The sequence below is a fragment of the Onychomys torridus genome, chromosome 4 (genome assembly GCF_903995425.1).
Source record: "Onychomys torridus chromosome 4, mOncTor1.1, whole genome shotgun sequence".
Classification (NCBI taxonomy): domain Eukaryota; kingdom Metazoa; phylum Chordata; class Mammalia; order Rodentia; family Cricetidae; genus Onychomys; species Onychomys torridus.
Window position 1 is genome coordinate 101,252,337 of NC_050446.1, and position 21,627 is coordinate 101,273,963.

The 21,627-nt window shown below is 40.8% G+C and overlaps 1 protein-coding gene across 2 annotated transcripts in view; it reads right to left on the bottom strand.

Moving 5' to 3' along the window:
* The window catches only part of Sppl2a (signal peptide peptidase like 2A), a 37,453-nt gene that overhangs the window by 4,311 nt on the left and 11,515 nt on the right, over window positions 1–21,627 (bottom strand). The window contains exons 7-15 of one of the 2 annotated variants that reach the window (XM_036186007.1): window positions 19,749–19,845; window positions 19,251–19,352; window positions 16,713–16,794; window positions 16,022–16,096; window positions 14,026–14,082; window positions 13,782–13,835; window positions 13,179–13,281; window positions 9,917–9,991; window positions 6,008–6,168 (exon numbers count right to left, since the gene is read on the bottom strand). In XM_036186007.1, coding sequence (XP_036041900.1) covers window positions 6,008–6,168; window positions 9,917–9,991; window positions 13,179–13,281; window positions 13,782–13,835; window positions 14,026–14,082; window positions 16,022–16,096; window positions 16,713–16,794; window positions 19,251–19,352; window positions 19,749–19,845 — 806 coding nt within the window. The remainder of the gene's footprint in view (window positions 1–6,007; window positions 6,169–9,916; window positions 9,992–13,178; window positions 13,282–13,781; window positions 13,836–14,025; window positions 14,083–16,021; window positions 16,097–16,712; window positions 16,795–19,250; window positions 19,353–19,748; window positions 19,846–21,627) is intronic. The other variant, XM_036186008.1, reaches the window with a different exon arrangement.

Below are 21,627 nucleotides of genomic sequence, written 5' to 3' on the forward strand. Positions count from 1 at the left end.
CAGAAAAATCTTACTTCATTTGCGAGGAATTTACAAAAGAGGGTGAAAAATTCCAGTCAAGTACTACAGCACTCAGTGTCGTCTGCACCTTATGCCACCAGGGCCACCAGGGCCACCAGGGCCAGTAAAAATAGGGTATGGCTAAATGTACAGCGACTGCTTGGCATGTGTGAGGCTGCAGGCTCAATCGCTTTGTGCCTGCTCCCAACACCCCCTGAACAAGTCTCCAGTGGGAAGTCCTACCCTTTGTTCCTTAATTTAACTGCAAGTTAAGATTCCCTCATGTGAAATACTTGGGACTGAAAATGTTTCAGATTTTGAAAAATTTTGGTCTATTTTCCTATCCATAGAGAGATGATTTTGAGGATAGGATGCAAACATGAAACTAACTTGTATTTTGCATACAACTCATACACAGAGCCAGAAGTAATTTTACACATTATTTTTAGTGCACTTGTATTTTGACTGTGACTCATCACATCAATTCAGGTGAGGGATTTTTCTACTTGTGGCATGATGACTCCACTTCTGTATGAGTTCCTTTTCTTTTGCTGTGACAACCCAGGCAACTTTCAAAAGAAAGTATTTAACTGGGCTTACAGTTTCAGAGGATTGGAGCAAAGGCATGGTAACACCAACAGCTGAGAGCTCCATCTTGATTCATGGTAGGAGGCAGAGGGAGAGCTAACTGCCTGGCTCCAGTGACACACCTCCAACAAAGCCACACCTCCCAAACCTTCCCAAACAGTTCCATCAATTAGGGATGAAGCACTCAAGCACAGCACCTATGGGCCATTCTCATTCAAACCAGCACACCTCTGATTTCAGATCTCACAACACTGTGGATTTTGGACTAGGTATGTCTAACACAGAGCACACCTTTATCCCAGCAACTGGGAGGACAGAGGCAGGCCGGTCTCTGTAACTCCAAGGACAGCCTTAGTCTACAAACCAAGTCCTAGGGCAGCCAAGGCTACAGAGAGAAACCCTGTCTCAGAATCTTGGAAAAAAGAAAGAAAGAAACTTGGATGGTCCAGTGCAGAACATCATATGCTTATGACAAGCATGAGTACTCACTGGTGGAATTCCTTCAAGATCAACCACCATCCCCTCTCAACAGCATAATAGAAAGAGAAAATAAAACGCTAGAAGAAACTACAGAAACATAGAAGGAATAGATCTCCAAAGAAATGCAGCATCAATGCTTCTATGTATACAGCAATTCTAAAATAATCAACTAACTCCAGTGTGAGATAGCATAAAAAGAGTTGGAATTGCTCAAGGTAGCTGTCCCTCCTGAAAGACTGGGAGAGGGTTAGGGTAGCTTAAAAGGGCCTTCTGCTTGATTTGAGACACTTGTTTTTCTTTCTAAAAAGTATTTATTTCTTTTTATTTTGTACGTATGAGTGTTTTACCTGTATGTTTACAGGTTGGATCCTCTGGAACTGGAGTTAAGGACAATTGTGAGACATCACATGGTTCCTGGGAACTATACTCAGGTCCTCTGCAGGAACAGCAAGTGTTCCCAACCATTAAGCTATCTCTCTAGCTCCTGTATATTTTTTAAGATTTATTTTATCTTTAATAATGGATCTGTGCTGTGGGATGTTCTGTATGTCAAATGTGTTGCTCCGATTGGTTAAAATAAAGTGCTGATTGGCCATATGATAAAAGATAAGTTAGATATAAAACCTTAAGCTCATAAATATAAGATAGATAGGATATCTTCTTTAATGTTGTAACTGTAATTCTTGCTTGATAATTGTTTTATTATCTGAAATTTTACTATATAAAAATTAAAACCTTGCTTTTTAAAAAAAAGAAAAGGGGAAGTGCTATGGGATGTTCTGTATGTCAAGTGTGTTGCTCCGATTGGTTAAAATAAATAAAGTGCTGATTGGCCAGTAGCCAGACAGGAAGGATAGGGTAGGCGGGACAAGGAAGAGGAGAAGGCTGGGAACAGGAAGGCAGAGGAGAGAGATACTGCCAGCCGCAGCCAGGACAAGATGTAAGGTACTGGTAAGCCACGAGCCACGTGGCAAAGAATAGATTTATAGAAATGGGTTAATTTAAGATAAAAAAGTAGATAACAAGAAGCCTGCCACGGACATATAGTTTGTAAACAATATAAGTCTCTGTATGCTTTCTTGGTTGGGTCTGAGTGACTGTGGGACTGGCGGGTGAGAGAGATTTTTCCTGATTGTGGGCCAGGCAGGAAAACTCTAACTATAGATCTGTATGTGGATATGTGCACAAGAGAGCAGGAACCCTTTGAGCTGTGTAGGATTGATTCCCCAGAATTAGAGTTACGGGCAGTTGTGAGCTCCCTGGATCACAGTGCTGGGAAGTGAGCTGTGGCCCTTCAGAAGATCAATGCACACTCTGAACTATCTCTCCAGCCCTGCTTTGTATGTCTTGTTTGAAAAATAAAAAAAATGAGGGCTGGAAATATGGATCAGTGGTTAAGAGCACTTGTTCTTCTAGAGGACCCTGAATTTGGTTCCTAAGTATGAACCTGTAAACTCTCCTTCAAGGGATCTTCTAGCCTCTGCAGGTACCTCCCCATTGAGCATAAATACATCTTAAAAATTTTTTAATTAAAAATACAAACACAATCTGAGGAATGGTGCCAGAATTTTATAATCACAGTATGCAGGAGGGTCAGGTAGGAGGAAGGACTACTGAAGTCCAAGGTTATCAGGCACTACATTTGAGTTTAAAACAGCCTGGGTTTCCGAGTAAGGCCCTGTCTTAAGGAGACCCAAAACTAACCAATAAATAAATATATATTACTTTGTCATTAAAACACACAGAAAGAAATTACTGAAGTAAAAGTCTATAGACAGACTTTTGGAACATTAACTGCTAATGACATTAACTTATATTCACTAAGCAGAACAAAGAAGACCAGATGTGCTGTAATGAACATCTTTTCATGTCCATTTTACCATTTCCCAGAAAACCCCTTAAGAAGAAATATCTGGGTAAAAATAAATAATAAATAATGACAGCAAATATAATAGTTTTTTCTTTTCTTTTCTTTTCTTTTTTTTTTTTTTTTTTTTTTTTTAGACAAGATTTCTCTGTACAGCTTTGGCTGTCCTGGAACTCTGTAGACCAGGCTGGCCTCAAACTCAGGGATTCACCTGCCTCTGCCTCTGCCAACTACTGATATTAAAGGTGTGCACCACCACTACCACCCAGTGAATATTAATATACAGCCAGAAAAAGATTTTTTTTTACAAGAAATTATAAATGAAATACATAAAAATAGTGAGAAAAAGGAAGCTAGGAACTGCTGAGAGCATCATTTAGCAGACTAACCATCCCTCTACAGAAGACAAAAGGAAGTTTACTACCCTCGTGTGGTGTTTTGAATAGGAATGGCCCTAAAGACTCATGTGTTTGAATGCTTGGCCCAGAGGGACTGCACTACTAGGAGGCGTGGCCTTGTTGTAGAAAGTGTAGCCTTGCTGGAAGAAGTGTGTCATTTTGGGGGTGGGCTTTGAGGTCTCCTATGCTTAAGCTATGCCCAGTGTGGCAGTCTCCTGCTGCCTGCGGATCAAGATGTAAAACTCTCAGCTCCTTCTCCAGCGCCATGTCTGCTTACACACTGCCATGCTTCTCACCATGACGATAATGGACTAAACCTTTGAAACTGTAAGCCAGCCATAAATTGTTTCCTTCTAAGAGTTGCTCATCGGCAATAGGAACCATAACTAAGAAAATGTCCTTCATCCATACTCAACACTAGAACTCCCCCAAGCTCCATTCAGTTCCCAGAACGTACCAGCTTTCTTCGCTTGGAACTTCTGAAGATATGGTTCCTTTAAGATGAACATATAGCCCAGTTTTGTTTTTTGTTTTTTTGCTTTTTTTGTTTGTTTTGTTTTGTTTTTTTGAGACAGGGTTTCTCTGTGTAGCTTTGCACCTTTCCTGGAACTCACTTGGTAGCCCAGGCTGGCCTTGAACTCACAAAGATCTGCCTGCCTCTGCCTCCCAAGTGCTGGTTATAGGTGTGCGCCACCACCGCTATAGCCCAGTTTTAAGTGAGATTTTTTTAATAGATTTTTTTTTAAGACTTATTTATTTATTATGTATACAGAAGAGGGTGCCAGATCTCATTACAGATGGTTGTGAGCCACCATGTGGTTGCTGGGAATTGAAATCCGGACCTTTGGAAGAGCAGTTGGTGCTCTTAACCTCTGACCATCTCTCCACCCCCTTAAGTGAGATTTAACAGTTTCTAGAATCCCTTCTCCAAATCACCCATTGACTTGCCTGAATCCTTGGCCCTAGATGTCCCATCCCTAGGCGCCATGACACTTTGCCATTATCAATGCATTCATCACACTTTATTGCTAGTGACCCTGTCTGCATTTCTTAGTAAGTTTCACAAGGCAACAGGAGGAGGCCTGCTTGTAACTTGTTCATCCTGTAGAGGCAATATATGAAATCATACTTACCCCCATTGAACTGTTCAATAAATAGTCATTAAATGCAGAAATATAAAACTATTAAAAAGCATAAAAAGCCATTTTGAGGATAAGACATTCAAAATTTACTAGTAGTTTAGGATACACTTTATCTTATTAAATAAAAGGGTGATTAAAATAGGGACTCTAACTTGCTATGTATTTGAGGTTGGCCTTGAACTCCTCATCCTCCAGCCTCCATCTCCCAAGATTTGAGATTGCAAATTGAGATTTGAGGTGTAGGCCACTATATATGACTCAATACTCTTTTATTTAAACACACACACACACACACACACAATCATATGGGAGCTTTAGGTTTGATCTCCAGCACTGGGGGAAAAAATGATGTGAGTGTCATCTTCAGGGAAAATTTTCAGCTATCTTACTAGTTTAATGAAGGACATTGTGACCATAAATACCTTCTGTATACATTAATGCAGGCTGAGCCAATAGCACTGATAAGCAGGCAAGGTAGGTTTAATTACTATTTAAATCTCAAAAAGAAACTGCAATATTTACCAGAAAGAATTCTAAACCAGTGCCTTTTCCAGTTATAGAAGCCTGCAATATAATGTTGGCCATCTCTTCTCAAACACTACACAGGATGGTGTGAGATGTTTAATTGCTTCTCCTGTAAGAACACTTACAGCCACCTACTCCAAGTTTTACTCTGTTCACGTGACTACTGATACCCAAGCATGAGGGCAGATGGAGGGGGCAGTTCAATTTACTGGAACAAATCAGAAATAGCTGCTTTATAAAATGCCTTTGGGAAGGAAGGGGTCAGTGCTGTGGCCTAAGTGAGTAGGAGAGGGATTCTCAACTCTCTTCAATTTCAATGCAAACCAACTTTTATGGACTTCTAAGAACATTTAGGAAAGAAAAAGGAGGGGGTGGGAGGGCTTTTTAACCTCTATTAAAAAGTAACTCAGGGCTGGGGATTTAGCTCAGTGGTAGAGCGCTTGCCTAGCAAGTGCAAGGCCCTGGGTTTGATCCTCAGCTCCAAAACAAAAACAAACAAACAAAAAACAACAACAACAAAAACTCAAGACACAACAGATTCTGAAATTGTGATTTTCCTTGTTATAGGGATTTTAAAGAAAGGACAATCTGGATCCATTTAAGCCTGACATGAGTACCCAACTGAAGTTAGTTTGCTACATTCAAATGCGGAAAGAACATGTATTTTCATGTTCAAAATCTTAGGTCTCTTACTACCAACTTCTACTGTCAGTTTCCACATTCCACATTTATTTTACATAGTTGCATCTTGCATGATGTTTATGGGGACCTGAATGCATGCTGCAGCGTTCTGCTTTCCCAATGTCCTGCCACAATAACTTTGCAGGGCCTCAGCATTCACTTACAGTGTGCACCGAGAACCCAAGCTGCAGCAGGCAGATGCCAATATGGGTGAACAGGAAGAATTCGGGGCATCCTGGGGTCACATTAAGTTTCTGACACAGAAAAATTTGCTATAAACAAGCTATAGCACAACAGCCAGTGAATTACAAAGTATAAGCACATACCTGATAGCTGCTACCTTTCCAGAACTTTTTCATCTCCTTACGACTCCAAGCAACGACTGAGGCAGTAAGAAGTGTACAGGGTACTAGATAGAGGAGAGCAGGCTGCCCCTTCTTCATCAGCATCAGGACAACAAATGTAATGATCATGCCAACAGCATAGGCTGTGGGAACACAGAAGCAACGTCAGGTGTATATGCTTCCAGGAGTGGGTTCATCCTTCCCCACTAAAATAATAGTTTTCAAATATTTCTCAAGACATCTTTAAATAAGACTATTTTTTAAAATCATGTGTTTGTATCTGAGCATGGATTTGTGACTGTGGGTAAAGGCTCCTGAGGTTAGAGGTGCCGGAGGCCCTAGAATTGGTGTTATAGGCAGGTGGGTCACCTGCCGAGGGAGGTGGGCTTTTGTATTTGCCTGCCATTCCAGCTCCAAGAGGGCCTCTTCAGACATCTGCATCACCAGAGGTGCACATATACACATAGTCAGAAATAAACCAAATCTTAAAATTGCTCCAGTACAGACTACAGACTTCCTTACCAAGTACATGTCAAACACCATTTGGATGTTTCCTACTGATCTGGGATAGTATATGAATGCAGATTCTCATTCATTTTCTTTCTCTATATCTGCTTCTCAAATCTGGCTGCCTGGCAGTGGCCCTGGAAGCTATAAAGACCTTTACAGGCAATTTAGCCCAGCTACATAGTGTAAAGACGAGATGATGGGAGATCAGGGAGGTTGAGTGAGCTGCCCAAAGTCACACAGCAGAATTGACAAATACTCTCCTTTTGACTGAGCATTCTGGACTCCATCATGCTGACTGGTACTGTGTTGTGGAAATTGCTTTAACTATGTAAAGATATGTTACATTTGTGTATCTGCAGAATGTTACTTTAACTGTGTAAAGGTGTGTTACTTTTGTTTATGCTGCATGTGTTTAACGTAAGGATGTGTGTTTATTATGTAAAGATGTGTTGCATCTGTTTCACCTTGCCTGCCTAAGGCATCTGGTTGGTCTAATAAAGAGCTGAATGGCCAATAGCTAGGCAGAGAAGGGATAGACAGGGCTGGTGGGCAGAGAGAATAAATAGGAGGAGAAATCTAGGCTCAAAAAAAAAAAAAAAGAAAAGGAAGAACAAGAGAAGGAGGAGAAAATGAGGGAGACACCCAGGGCCAGAAGCCAGCTAGCCAGATACGAGAAGCAGTCAAAGTTAGATATACAGAAAGAAAAGTAAAAAGCCACAAAGCAAAAGTTGATGAAGAGAAACACGTTAATGTAAGATAAAAGAACTAGCCAGAAAGGAGCTAAGTGAAGGCCATGCATTCAAAACTAATAATAAATCTCTGCGTCATGATTTGGAAGCTGGCTGGTACAGAGGAGGATGTTACTGCCATTGGAGGATGCTGTACTTCCTGCCTCAGGCCTCGTTTCTTACTTCTATGTAGGGCATCTGTTTCCCCTTCCTCCCCCTCTTTCTCTCCTTGCTTCCCCTGGTCCTCTCCGCACCCCCCAATCCCCCCACCCCCCAGCTTTCTTGCATGCTGTTGGGGTTGCCATTTCTACTGTCATCCTTCTCTGCTAACTGGACTCCACGTGGACTCGAAAGCCTTGTAGGGAGTCTGTGGCTCGGGCTCGGGCTCAGGCCATTTGCTCAAGCACTCAGGGCTTCTGGTGCATGGGGGCTGAAATACCCATTCAGAATATTCAGAGATGGCAGAGCTTTTTCTTTAAAATTCCCTATTGTTAACATGTCAATAACAGAAACAGAAGTGATGGCTGCCCTGCTGTACCAGGTAACTAACGACTTACAACATTGATTCATTTATATAAACTCATTGTTATCAAAACACTATGCTAAAAAAAAAAACAAAAAAAAAACCCACCATGTCATACACATACATTTTAGATGCTACTTGTGTTCCAGGTATTTTAATAAACATATATAACACCTCAACTTTTTTTATGGCAGTGTCTCACTACGTGGCCCTGACTGTCCTAGAACTCGCTCTGTAGCCTAGGCTGGCCTCAAACTCACTGAGATCCACCTGCCTCTGCTCCCAAGTGCTGTGATTATAGGCGTGCTCCTGGTGGAACCTCAACCTTTAGTTTAAAGTCTCTAAAATTCTTATGAATTATAGAGTATGATATATAATAAATGACTGTCCCATTTATTTGCTTTTGTTACTGAGACAGGGTTTCATGCAATCCAGGCTTGAACTTGGCACACAGCCAAGAATGACCTTGAACTCCTGATCTTCTGGAGCACTAGGGTTACAAGTGTGCGCCGCTATTCTTGGTTTTAATTATCTCTGGGTTTTGGGGGGAGTAGGGTAGAGGGAGGTCAGAGACAGGGTTTCTATGTGTAGCCCTGGTTGTCCTGGAACTCACTCTGTAGACCAGGCTGGCCTCGAACTCAGAGATCCACCTGCCTCTGAGAACTGGGATTAAAGGCGTGTGCACCACGCTCAGGTTTATTTTATGATTATATGTGTATGAGAGTTTTGCCTGCATGCAGGTATGTGCACCATGTGCGTGCCTGGTGACCTCAGAGGTCAGAAAAGGGAGTCAGACACCTGGGACTGAAGTGATGGGCAACTGTGAAACACCAAGTAGAAGCTGGGATTCGAACATGGGTCCTCTGCAAGAGCAACATGTCCTCTTAACCGCTGTTCCAACTCTTCAGCCCAACATTTCACTATTTAAAATCATAAAATAATTTAACTATCCTTACAGGTTATTTGAATGAGCTTTGGTTTATATATAATTGCTAAAGTAAGTGCTCTGTGAACTCTTACTAGATTTGTTGCTTAATTTATTTCCATGTATTTTTTTTTAAAAAGTGGTACTTTACTGGATGGTGGCACACACCTTTAATCCCAGCACTCAGGAGGCAGAAGCAGGCAGATCTCTGGGTTTGAGGCCAGTCTGGTCAACAGAGTGAGTTCCAGGACAGCCAGTACTACACAAAGAAACTTGGTCTCAGGAAAAAAAAAAAAAAAAAGAGTGGTACTTATTGAAAGGAAAGCATCTGTTCAGGACCCCAAGGCCAAGTCTTCAGCACAAAGGAGGGACAAAAGACCGCCTCTGGACAGAGAAGAGACAGACAGGGCCTATAGGCAAATGGTGGTTTATAAACATAAAAGGGGAAACCCAGGGTTAGGATGAGGTGTTTAATACTGATTGGACATGTTAATTAGGGTGGCCAAAGGGGGCTTTTGATTGCTGGACTTCAATACTTTGATATCTGGACTTTGGTAGTCAGCCTCAGGAGGAGGAAGTGGCCAAATAAGGAATAGATCTTGAGTGCTAACTTTAGGAAGGTAATAAACTTTTTTCTTTTTTTAAGCAGGAATGGGAGAAGGGCAGGCTTGCCAGAGCCACACTCAAGCTGGTCAAGTCCCTCCACTAAGCTCCCCACCATAATTTAGCTCTTAAAACCAAAGCTCGTATTGTTAGTAACTCTATTTTGGGGGACATATTTCTGTGTGAGCCTTTAATATTTACTATTTAATTATTGAGTCAAGGTCTCATGTATTCAAGGATGGCCTCAGACTACTGTAGTTTGAGGATGATCTTTAATTCCTGGTCCTCCTGCCTCTATCTCCCAAGTTTTGGGATTACAGGTATGTGCCATCATACTGGTATATGTGGAGCTGGGGGCCAAGCCCAAGAGATTACATATACTGGGGAGGCACTCAACCGACTGAGCTACCGGCTCCCCAGCCTGACATCTGCTCTCATAACTTAATATTTAAATGCTATTTTATAGCTTTACACCTAGGGCTATGCACATGACCTATAACATTTCACTTGAAAGTCATAAAAAGAGGGAGACTACTATTTTTAGTCCTTTGGCTTTTTTCCATACACTATAATGCAACACAATAAAAAGAAACAAATTTTACCAATTGTGGATGAAATATAGTATACAGAAGAACCACTCTGAACGTCGAATCTTCTACAATATGCAATCAATAGGCCTAAAAGAAAATCCACGTTACTTTCTTAAAAAAGTAATAACATTACAAATTCAACTATTATAATGGGCAAAAATACCAGTTGCATTTCACTTTCCTTTTTTGTACTATGAGAGGATTAAATTATCTTAAATTATGAACCATCTTCCATATGTTGACACCATACTTTAAGCATTTCTCCTAAGCCAACATGATCTTTATTAGCTGCTCAATATTCTGTTAGAAAATATTTTTATGTTTCATTAATGTGTGTGTTTGTGTGTGTGTGTGTGTGTGTGTGTGTGTGTGTGTCTAGAGAGAGAGAGAGAGAGAAATGGAATTACATGAAATCTTCCCCTCTGCAAAGCAAGCAATCAATAGAATGAGGAGACAGCCTATGCAATGGGAGTATCTGCAAACACATCTGATAAGGGCTAATATCTAACACATGTGAGGATCCCAAACAAGCCAACAGTAAGAAAAAAACCTAACCCAATGAGAAAATGGGCAAAGGACTACGCTGATATTTCTTGGATTTGCCTAGTAGGCCTAAGGTCCTAACAACAAATAACAAAAAATTAAAAACAGGCTAGGCATGGTGGCATAAGCTTGTAATTCGTGACAGGAGGAGGAGATTGAGTCCAGCTTGGGCTACATAGCAAAGATGTTTTAAACAAATGAACAAATCTATGATGTGACTCAGAAATTCCACTACTGGGCAAAAATCCAAAGGCAGTGAAATTAGTATGCTAAAAAGACATGTTCAATGTTCAGAACAGCCAAGACATAAAATCAATTTCCGTGCTTATTGAGTGACTGGCTAAAGAAAATGTAGTGTGCATACAAAATCAAGGATTATTCGTCCTTGAAAAAGGAAATTGGGCTGCAGGGATGGCTCAGTGGATAAAGGGCTTACTGCTGTCATTGTCCTGAGTTTGGATTCTCAGCACCAACATGTGATAGCATGTTTGTGATCTCAGTACTGGGGGAGAGACAGGTGAATTCCTGGATCTCAAAGGCCACCCAACCTAGCTGAATCAGCAAGCTCATGTTCAGTGAGAAATACTATCTCAAAAAATAAAGACTGAGTTGGAAAAATGGCTCAGCAGTTAAGAGCACTGGCTGCTCTTCCAGGGGCCTAGGGTTCAATGTCCAGCACCCACAAGGTGGCTCACAACCATCTGAAACTCCAGTCCCAGGGGATCTGATACTCTCTCCTGACCTCCACAAGGCACTGTACGCACAAGGTACATAGACATACATGCAGGCACAACACCCATAGACACAATAAATAAAGTAAAACACAGATTTTAGAGAGCCAGGCAGGGTGGTGCACAACTTTAATCCCAGCACTCAGGAGGCAGAGGCAGGAGACTCTGTGAGTTCAAGGCCAGCCTGGTCTACAGAGTTCGCCAACAGCCAGAGCTATGAAGAGAAACCCTGTCTCAAAAAAAAAAGAAAAAAAAAATGAAAAAGGTGGAAAGCGAGGGCTATCAATCTCTGGCCTCCATACACCAAACACACACACACACACACACACACACACACACACACACGCACGCACGCACGCACGCACGCACGCACGCAAGCACGCACGCGGTGAGGAGCTGAAATAAGAGAATCTTGTGTCCATGGTTATAGCACTGTGATCGATCTGAAAGACTCTCTCAAGCAACCAGCAGTCATCCATAGAAAACCGAATACTATACTATCTCACTTGTAAATAAAACTGGAAAGAGTTGAACTCCCGGGAGTAGAACAGAATGGTGGGACTGAGGAGTGTTTGGGGAAGGAAATACCGACCAAAGGATGCAAAGTTCCCTCAGACAGAAATAAATTCCAGCGGCTCATCAAACAGCACATTGAGGGTAGTTAATAGCGATATAGTATTCTGGAAACCTGCTGAGTGGATTTCAAGGTTCTCATGACAGACAAAAAAAAAAAAAAAAAGTGAGGTAATGCATGTCAATCAGCATATATATAAAATGTATGTTGCATATAATATACAAGTTTTCATTTTTTAAATGAATAAATACACATGGGTTTAAAAATATATTGGAACTACATAAAGAAAAGTAACTTTAAATTATATTTAGAAGAATGACTTGAGTTTGTTTGTTTGTTTGTTTTTTCGAGTCCTGGAACTCATTCTGTAGACTAGGCTGGCCTTGAACTCACAAAGATCCACCTGTCACTGCCTCCTTCAGTAAATCCTACCAGCATGTACCACCACAACCAGCATCTTAAGTTTAAATGCAAGTAGTTTTATTTAAAAACACTTATTTCATGAGTTTTAATGCTTTTCCTGCATGTATGTGTGACACAATGTGTGTGCCTACTGCCTATCAGAAGGGGTATGCTACCCCCTAAAACTGGAGTCACAGAGTTGTGAGTAACTGTGTGGGTCCTGGGATTGAACGTGGGTCCTCTGCAAGAACAAGTCCCTTAACTGCCAAGCCATTTCCCAGGCCCAACACTAAGAATTTTAAAAACAAGGAAATACAAGCTCTCCTTTGTGCATGCAAATGTGCAGGAACAACTCGATACTCATTTTCAGAAGACATTTACTGAACATCACCAAAGAAGGCATCTCACGGTGTACGAATTTATTAATTATTTTTAGATGTCTGTCTCCAGTGGCTATCCAGGTGAGGCCACTTGCTCCTCCCCTCTCTAACTCCCCCATTATCTAGCCTAGGTCTCACATCTGGCGTCCTAGCCTAGTCCGGCCACTCCTCTCTGCCTCTCCCAACCTCTAAGTTTCCAACAGCCTGCCTCCAACCTACAGGCCACTGTGGTCAATTTCCTGATCAACTGTCTTCATAATTAAAACTGTGGTTCTGCTGCTCTCCTCTTCAACTCTACCTTGCGGACATTGCTAAGGCACTTCCTAAAATGTAACTATTGCTACCGAACAGGAGGGAAAGAAACTGTGTTTAGGAAGGATCGCAAAATATGCTCTGCTGGAGAAGATTCAATGGACTCTTGCCATTTCAAGATACTTTTCAGCCAGCAGACATTTTGCTTTGGCTGTTTTGAGTGGTGATTTCTTTTACCCTTCAAAAGGCTTTCTTTTTTTAACCTTTGTCATTGATCCCAGTTCTAATGACAGCCAAAATAACGAAGAGCCTTGTAACTTTTACCAGACGCTGTGAATATGAACCTTAAAACCATAAGTATAGTTTTGCTAAAAATGATTGTATTCACTCACCTGGTACAATAATATCTCCAAAACCTAATATTGAAACAGGCATGAAGCATACACTCATCACTGAGTAACAGATCAGCTTTGGCACCCTGATAAGTACTGGCAACTGTAAGAAAGAGAACCAGAGAGGAGGGGGGAAGGGTGGAGAGGCAGAAGGAGAGGGAATGAGAAAGGGAGAGAGAGAATAGATCAATAAATCTCTTCCCAGTCTCTCTTTCAGGAAGGGAGAGAGTGACACTGTAGTGATTGTTTTAATGTTTTTTTAACCTGACTATTGAAAAGAAAACTTGGAATAAGATGACATAAACATATAAACATACACAAACATAATACATATATACACTGTACAAAAAAACTTAAATAAGACATGTAGTTTTAGGAAATTAAATCCAACACATGGAGGATGGACAGTACTAACACACTCCCCCACAGCTGGCCTTATAATTTTTCTTTTCTTTTTACCAAGAATAGGACTCAGACCTTGATATGTTTTTGTTTTGTTTTGTTTTGTTTCGGTCAATCTGTATTTTTTTTCCCACCCAAAGAGTCTCCTCTCCAAGGGTATGATTTCAAAGTCCAATGAACGTATCTGAAAACAATCCTTACTTTCTCATGGGGAGCTGAGGGTTGAGCAGTGGCTTCCACCAAGTTTCCATCATTCTAGGATGAAACCCAAGTCAATAGGTATTTAATAATTTAGAATAACTAAGAAAATGGCTATATTTGTGAGAAATAAGTTTCATAATATCTTAACATGCACCCATGACCAATGAGTTACAGGAGGGAGGCATTTTATGAAACAGACAGGCAGACACTAACTGGTGGGCACTGCTCTTCACACCATCCCCACCTTTTCAGCATTCTCGAACGGCCCAGCAGCAAGTTCCACCATGATGCTCTCACCATTCTAAAGGGAGGAAGGAAGAGATGTTCTCAGTCATCTAAAGAAAACCACCTGCCACCATGCAAGGATGATTGACAGCCCATGGCACACAGCCTGCTGCCAGCTGAACATGGGCTATCAACTGCTTCTTCCTCAGATCAGACACAGCAGAAATTGCCGTCATCTGAAACAAAATTCATCTAGCACACCACTCCACTTCACTGGAGCTCAGTAATTATCAGATTGGCATATACACCAAGCACAGATTATTCAAGTGTACCTGGAGATCTGGATTATACTCACTGATATCCACCATGTTACTAGGTTATGAACTTTAAGTATTTTGATTTTTGCCGGGCGGTGGTGGCACACGCCTTTAATCCCAGTACTTCAGAGACAGAGCCAGGTGGATCTCTGTGAGTTCGAGGCCAGCCTGGGCTACAGAGTGAGTTCCAGGAAAGGCGCAAAGCTACACAGAGAAACCCTGTCTCGGAAAAAAAAAAAAAAAAAAAACAGAACAAAAGTATTTTAATTATTTTTACTATGTATACTATGGTTCTTAGTCATTTTCAACATCAGGAAAAAAAGAGACACAAAACCCTTTAAATTTAGCTTTCTACCAAATATAAGTAACCTTATTTGAAAAAATATGCATTGACCTTCTCGGTATTTACCACAGCGAGAGCTGCATAGAGAAACCCTGTCTCAAAAAACAAAACAAGCTCCCCACAAAAAAACAAACAAACAAACAAAAAACCCCAAAACAAACAAGATGAAGCTGGGCTCTGCCACTGAAGCCAAAGCTAGCATAGCTTCTCACGAGGAGCCCAGACCTGGGGCATAGGGGCAGCTGTGATACACAGGATGGGTGCCGGGTTAGGACACTCGAGCGCTGCAGAGTTAGTGTGCTATTCTTTTAGTTCTCAGAAATGACACATCCCCCTCTCTCTAAGCTGTCCACAGTCGACAGAAGATTTACTTTTAAAGATTTATTTATTATGCATACAGAAGAGGGCACAAGATCTTATTACAGATGGCTGTGAGCCACCATGTGGTTGCTGGGAAGTGAACTCAGGTCCTCTGGAAGAACAGTCAGTGCTCTTAACCTCTGAGCCATCTCTCCAGCCTGAAAATTTACTTTTAAAAGGAAAGAAAAATTAGACATTCTCACTTTACACTAATCAGAAGTTCTTTCTTTTCTCTAATAAGCAATTGAAAGCTTGAAATACCCTCTACTAAAGGGCCAATTTCAAAGGCAATTCCCTTCAGGGAATTAAAATTCACTCCAAAGTAAACAATCTGCAAAACCAACAGTCTCTGAAGAGAGTTAAAGTTTTCTTCTCAAGGATGGCAAGATGGATCAGCCTTTTGTTTGTTTGTTTGTTTGTTTTTGTTTTTCAAGACAGGGTTCCTCTGTTTAGTCCTTGCTGTCCTGGAACTTACTCTGTAGACCAGGCTGGCCTCGAACTAGAGATCCACCTGCCTCCAGAGTGCTGGGATTAAAGGTGTACTATACTACTGTCCTGTTTGAGTTGGCTCAGCTTTAAGAGCACCCACTGCTCTTGCAGAGGACCTGGGTTCCTACACTCACAATGGGTAGCTTAGAAAGTCTAGAATTCCAGGTTTGGGGGAAAGGATGACCTCTGCTGGCCATCATGAGCACCAGGCAAGCATGGGGTACACATACATACACAGAGATACTCACATAGACACATTAAATAAAAATAAACTTTAAAAAAAGTAAGGAGCTGTGTGTGACAGTACAGGGTGTAGTAACACATGCCTTTAATCTAGAGGCAGGTAGATCTCTGAGTTCAAAGCCAGCCTGCTGTACATAAGAGTTCTCTACTGGCCAGGGCTATTCGGAGAAAACTTGTCTTAAAGCAAACAAATGGATTTTTAAAAAAGAGTTTCATCTTTTAGAATGTTTCATCATAAATTTAAAATGCACATATGGTCATACCTTTGTGATGAATGGTGTTATGAAGACAAAAAATACATCATAGATCAGGAGAAGGCCTAGCAGTATCACACATGACTGTTGGGGAAAAAAAAGGATTTAAAATATCAAAATTCCCACATCTAAACTAACACATCAAATTACTTTGCAAATACAAGAAAGCATGAGAATATACATTTGAACACTATTTTGAAAGGCATTTGGGGTTGGGGATTTAGCTCAGTGGTAGAGCGCTTGCCTAGCAAGTGCAAGGCCCTGGGTTAGATCCTCAGCTCCAGAAAAAAAAAAAAAGGCATTTATGGTTATTACTATGCATAATTTTATTTAATACATCGCTTAAAAATCCTTACTGCCTGTATCCCACTTCCTTAAACATGTCATTGAATTAAAGAACGATCTTCCCTGATATTTAGTCTTATGAAGTTTTGTTAAATGAGTATGGGTGATGAAAACATTCAGCTAGAGACCCAGCAGCCACCCTTGCCTCGGGGTGAGAAGCGAGCACAGACAGGCAGCATAAGCTCTCTGAAGACTGCGGAATGGCCCGCAGCTCATTTGGACGGAAGCTGCAGAAGCTACATGGACATGCAGAGCATTTCAACAGTGTGATTAAATGAACACGTTCTACCGTCTGCAAGTTATACCTCAATCACATTGTTTTAAAGAGAAAAATTATTACAGCTATATATTTTACCTTGAAATTGGGTAACTTCATTGTTTTAATTAAGTTGAGACAGAAAGCAATTCCTAAGATATCCTGTAAAATCCAAGCCCATCTATAATTAAAGAGAGAGAGATTAACGTATTATTCCATTCCGTCACTTTTAGATGAAAGTTAAATAAACAGATGGTTATGGTTATGCCACTCAATGGCTATGAACTGTCTCCACCTACCCTCCCTGCTTAGCAAGTCACTTTCCTGGCAGAATGATAGCTGCAAAGGCTACCTCAGATACATGTCAGATGCGAGTCCATATTCATCTTAATCTTGGCAATTTTGCGTGTCCCCTTCTATAGCTGCCAACAAAATACTCGCGTTCATAATCCAGACCAGTTGAATACAAAGTTAAAGCTATACAACTTACTTATTAGAAACTAAAATGTAGCTGGGCATTGGTGGCACACACCTTTAATCCCGGCACTCAGGAGGCAGAGGCAGGCAGATCTCTGTGAGTTCAAGGCCAGCCTGGTCTACAGAGTGAGTTCCAGGACAGCCAAGGCTACTTAGAGAAACTCTGTGTTGAAAAACAAACAAACAACAACAACAACAACAACAACAACAACAAAAAACCCAAGGGGTTGGGGATTCAGCTCAGAGGTAGAGCGCTTGCCTAGCAAGTGCAAGGCTCTGGGTTCGGTCCTCGATCCGACAAAAAAAAAAGAAAGAAAGAAAAAAAAAGATAACATGCATAACTAGCAACCAGTGAAAAAATTAGTAACTTTGATAATTATAAAAAGATGCCTAGGTCATCAATAGTTTTATTAAAGTCATTAAATGTATGGTGTATACTTTCTTCAGGTTTTCCTACCTGCCATGGATAGATACTGTGCTGGCAAGATGGTTGGGCAGGTAAAGGTACCTGTTCACAAGCCTGATGACCTGAGATTTCTGAGACCCACTGGGTGGAAGGAGGGAACTGACTCAAGTTGTCCTCTGACTGCCACACATATGTTGTGGCATGTACACACATGTGAGAGACATGTGTGCACACACACACTAAATGCATGTAATAAATTTTTTAAGAGAGATATCTGTTCCTCTCAGTAAATGGATATCTTGTATATCCCCTTCTTTCTAATATGAAAGGCAAAATATTCTATATATTCTTTTACCTTTTGCTTTTATGGTAGTTAGTTCTGTCAATCTGACACCATCAGAATCATCTGGGAGGAGGATCTGAGGAGGAGTTGTCTGGGTTGGTGTGGTGGTTGAAAGGAAATGGCCCTCAAAGGGAGTGGCACTATTAGGAGGTGTGGCTTCATCAGAGTAGGTGTGGTCCTGTTGGACTTTGAGGTCGCATATATGCTCAAGATATTGCCCAGTGTCTCAGTTCACCTCCTGTTGCCTTTAGATCAAGATGTAAGGACTCTCAGCTCCAGAACCATGTCTGCCTGCAGGTTGCCTTGTTTCCTGCCATGACGATAATGAACTAAACCTCTGAACTGTAAGCCAGCCACCACAATTAAATGTTTTCCAAGAGTTGCCGTGGTCATGGTGTCTTCACAACAACAGAAACCCTGACTAAGAGAGTTGTGTTGGCCTATGGGCATGTCTGTGAGTCATTTTCTTAACTGGGTTAACTGAGGTGGAAATACCTGAATGCACTATTCCCTGGGTTTAGGTTCTGGACTGTAGAGATGTAGACACAGGGCTGAGACAAGCAAGCACCCACACGCTCACTTCTCTGCTCTTGACTGTGGGTGTGATATGATCAGCTGCTTCAAGTTCTGACACCTTGACTTCTCAGCAATTAATGGACTATCACCCTCAGTTGTGAGCTAAAATACCTTTTCACCCCTAAGCTGCTTTTTGGCAGGGTATTTTATCACATTAACAGAACTGAAAATATGGCAGCTTTTCAATTAAAAATATATTCTGGAGATCACTGCATTATCAATTCAGAGACCATTTGTTAAGGTTATAAGGCATTCCAGTAACATACCATAATTAAGCATATTTAAAGTCCAAGTAAGTGTTTAAAGCATAACCCAATTTCTTTCCCTGTACAAGTGCAGATCATTAGTCTAAGATCTAATTCATTTGCTAGGTTTGGTGGCGGCTTATGCCTATAACCTCTGCACACAGGAGACAGAGGAAAGCACGTCACTGCAAATTCAAGGCCAGAGTGGTCTACATGGTAAGTTCCAAGTTAGCAAGGGGCACATACAGAGATCCTGTTAAGTAAATTATTTCTTAAAAAAATTAACAGCCAGGCAGAGGTGGCACATGCCTTTAATCTCAGAATTTGGGAGGCAAGGCCAGGTGGATCTCTGAATTCCAGGCCAGCCTGGTCTACAGAGCGAGTTCCTGGACAGCCAGGGCTATACAGAGAAACAAACAAACAAAACAAAATAAAATTACCTTGTTTTAAGATATGTTGTGGAATAAAAACAAAAAATTCCACAATAATCATAATGAATATGAGTCAGGGAAAGATGTAAAGCCGTGCATCTTTAAATCCAAAATAAACACCGTGCATCTTTAAATCCAAATAAAGTAGAGGCATCGTACCTATCCTCATTTCTAAACACAGCCCACACGACAGAGACTGAGATGCACAGTCCAGAGAGGAAGACCAGGGTCACTTTAATGTTTCTGCCACAACAGGAAATCCTAAAAATAAATCAAAATAGTTCATTTGTGCTGTAGATAAAATACAATATTCATTTGATATGAAACATGACAAACAAGAAATGATTGAAATATTAATCTAGATGTCATGATTTTATGTAAAATCAATGAGGCATAATAACCAGTTCAACAAAACCCTTTATGGTAATGAAAATGTTCTCTATGTTTTCCAGCATTGATGGCCACTAGCCACATATGGCTACTGAACACTTCAAATGTGTCTCAGGAATTCAATCTAAAAATCCCAAACACATTACTAGCTTTAAATTTAGATTTAAATAAATCTAATGTATATTGAATATACAGACTTAAAGCAACACTCAGTTTTCTTGTATAAAGTTCAAATACTAATTACAGCATTCTCCAAGCGATACATACGTGCACTGTCCACACGGCATCCTATGAATCAATGCAGCAAGACAGTTGTACAAACTCGTTGCCGACGCTATGCAGAAAATTGCTATCATAACGTAAACTAGAAAAGAACAAGACAGTTATTAATTCTTTAGCTCCCTTTATTATATCATATTTTCAATATAGTAACTATAATATTATGTGTAAGAGTTGCTAAGCTGCAAGTATTTATAACTTGACTTTTAAAGTGAAGCACGTTACATGTGATTTTAGTTCCATTACACACTGCTAGAGAAATGTTAAGTGGCTGAAGATGGTTCTACATTTTCGATTTTTCAAAGTGACATGTTTGTTACAGATTTCTGTGAAGTGAATTACAGATATTTATAAACACTTAATTTAAACATCAGAACAGGACTGATGAACTTTTGTGCATATGTGTATGTGTGTTTGTATGTATATAGGTGTATACATGCATACGGATGTGTATTTGGATATGTGTAGAGATGTCTTGTTTTTTTCTGTTTGCTTTATTTTTGAAACAGGGTGAGTCACTGGCCTGGAAGTTTGCCAAGCAGACTGCCCTGACTAGCCAGCAAGCTCCAGGGGTCAACCTGCTTCCACCTGCCCAGTGCTAGAATTACAAGACAAGGGGATTTTTCTGCATGGGTTCTATGATTGAACTCTGGCCTTGTTTGCATAGTAAGCATCTTACCAACTGAGCTCTTCCTCCAGACCATTTTTGTTTTGAGACATGTCTCAGGTAGCTCAAACTGGCCTTGAACTTGCTATGACCTCGAAAACCTTGAACTTCTGATCCTCCTGTCTCACCTCCTAAGTGCTGAGGTTACAGGTGTGTACCACCATACCCAGTATTTGACACCTGGGATTGAACCCAGGACTTTGTGCATACTAGGCAAGTACTCTACTAACTGAGTTATATCCCCAGCTGGATTAAGAAACAAAAATTTTTGGAACTTGCTCTGTAGACCTGCCTGGCCTGAAATTTGCTATATATACATATGTAGGCTTAAATTTGTAGAGATCTACCTGCCTGTGCCACCCTAGTGCTGGGATTAAAGGCATGTGCCACTGGGCCTGGCTTTGAATTAATAAACTATTAATCAGATTTTGTTTTTTGTTTTTTTAGGCCAGGTGGTGATGGTGCACACCTTTAATTCCAGCTCTCAGGAGGCAGAGACAGAAGAATCTCTCTGAGTTCGAGGCCAGCATGGTCTACAGAGGGAGTTCAAGGATAGGCTCCAAAAGCTACACAGAGAAACCCTGTCTCAAAAAAACAAAAACAAATAACCAAAATAAAAAACAAAAACAAATCCAGCCAGGCATGGTAGCCACCAGTTCAAGACTAGCCTGGACTGTGTAGAAAGTACTGGTTGAGCCAGAACTATACAGCAAGATGCTGCCTCAAGGGAAACACAGACACACAGACACAGACACAGACACACGCACACGCACACACGCTCAAATCCATTCAAAGAAACTTCTTTGTTGCGATAGGATACCAAGGCAGTAAAATTTGACAAGCATTCTGTATTGCCCAGATTTACTTGAAAATTATTTAAAGGTATTTTACCTCTGTGTTATTATAAAGGAGGTGGGTTTATTATACCTTACAATGTTTCTCTTCTGAATTTTCTGGAAAATATTGTGATAGAAAACCAAGCAGCACCTCAGTTTTCAAGGTCTATTTGATTTCAGAAGACAGTAGCTCAGTGGTGGAGGTGAGAAACAGAGACTAGGTACAGTACATTTGGGCTGTCCAGGTTCTGAGTGAAGCTGGATGAGCCGTCCTGTTGCTCGTATCTACTACATCAAGTTCATGAGAAGTACAGGGGTCTATTTTAAGGATTAGATAAGCGCATGTATATATAAAGTGAATGTG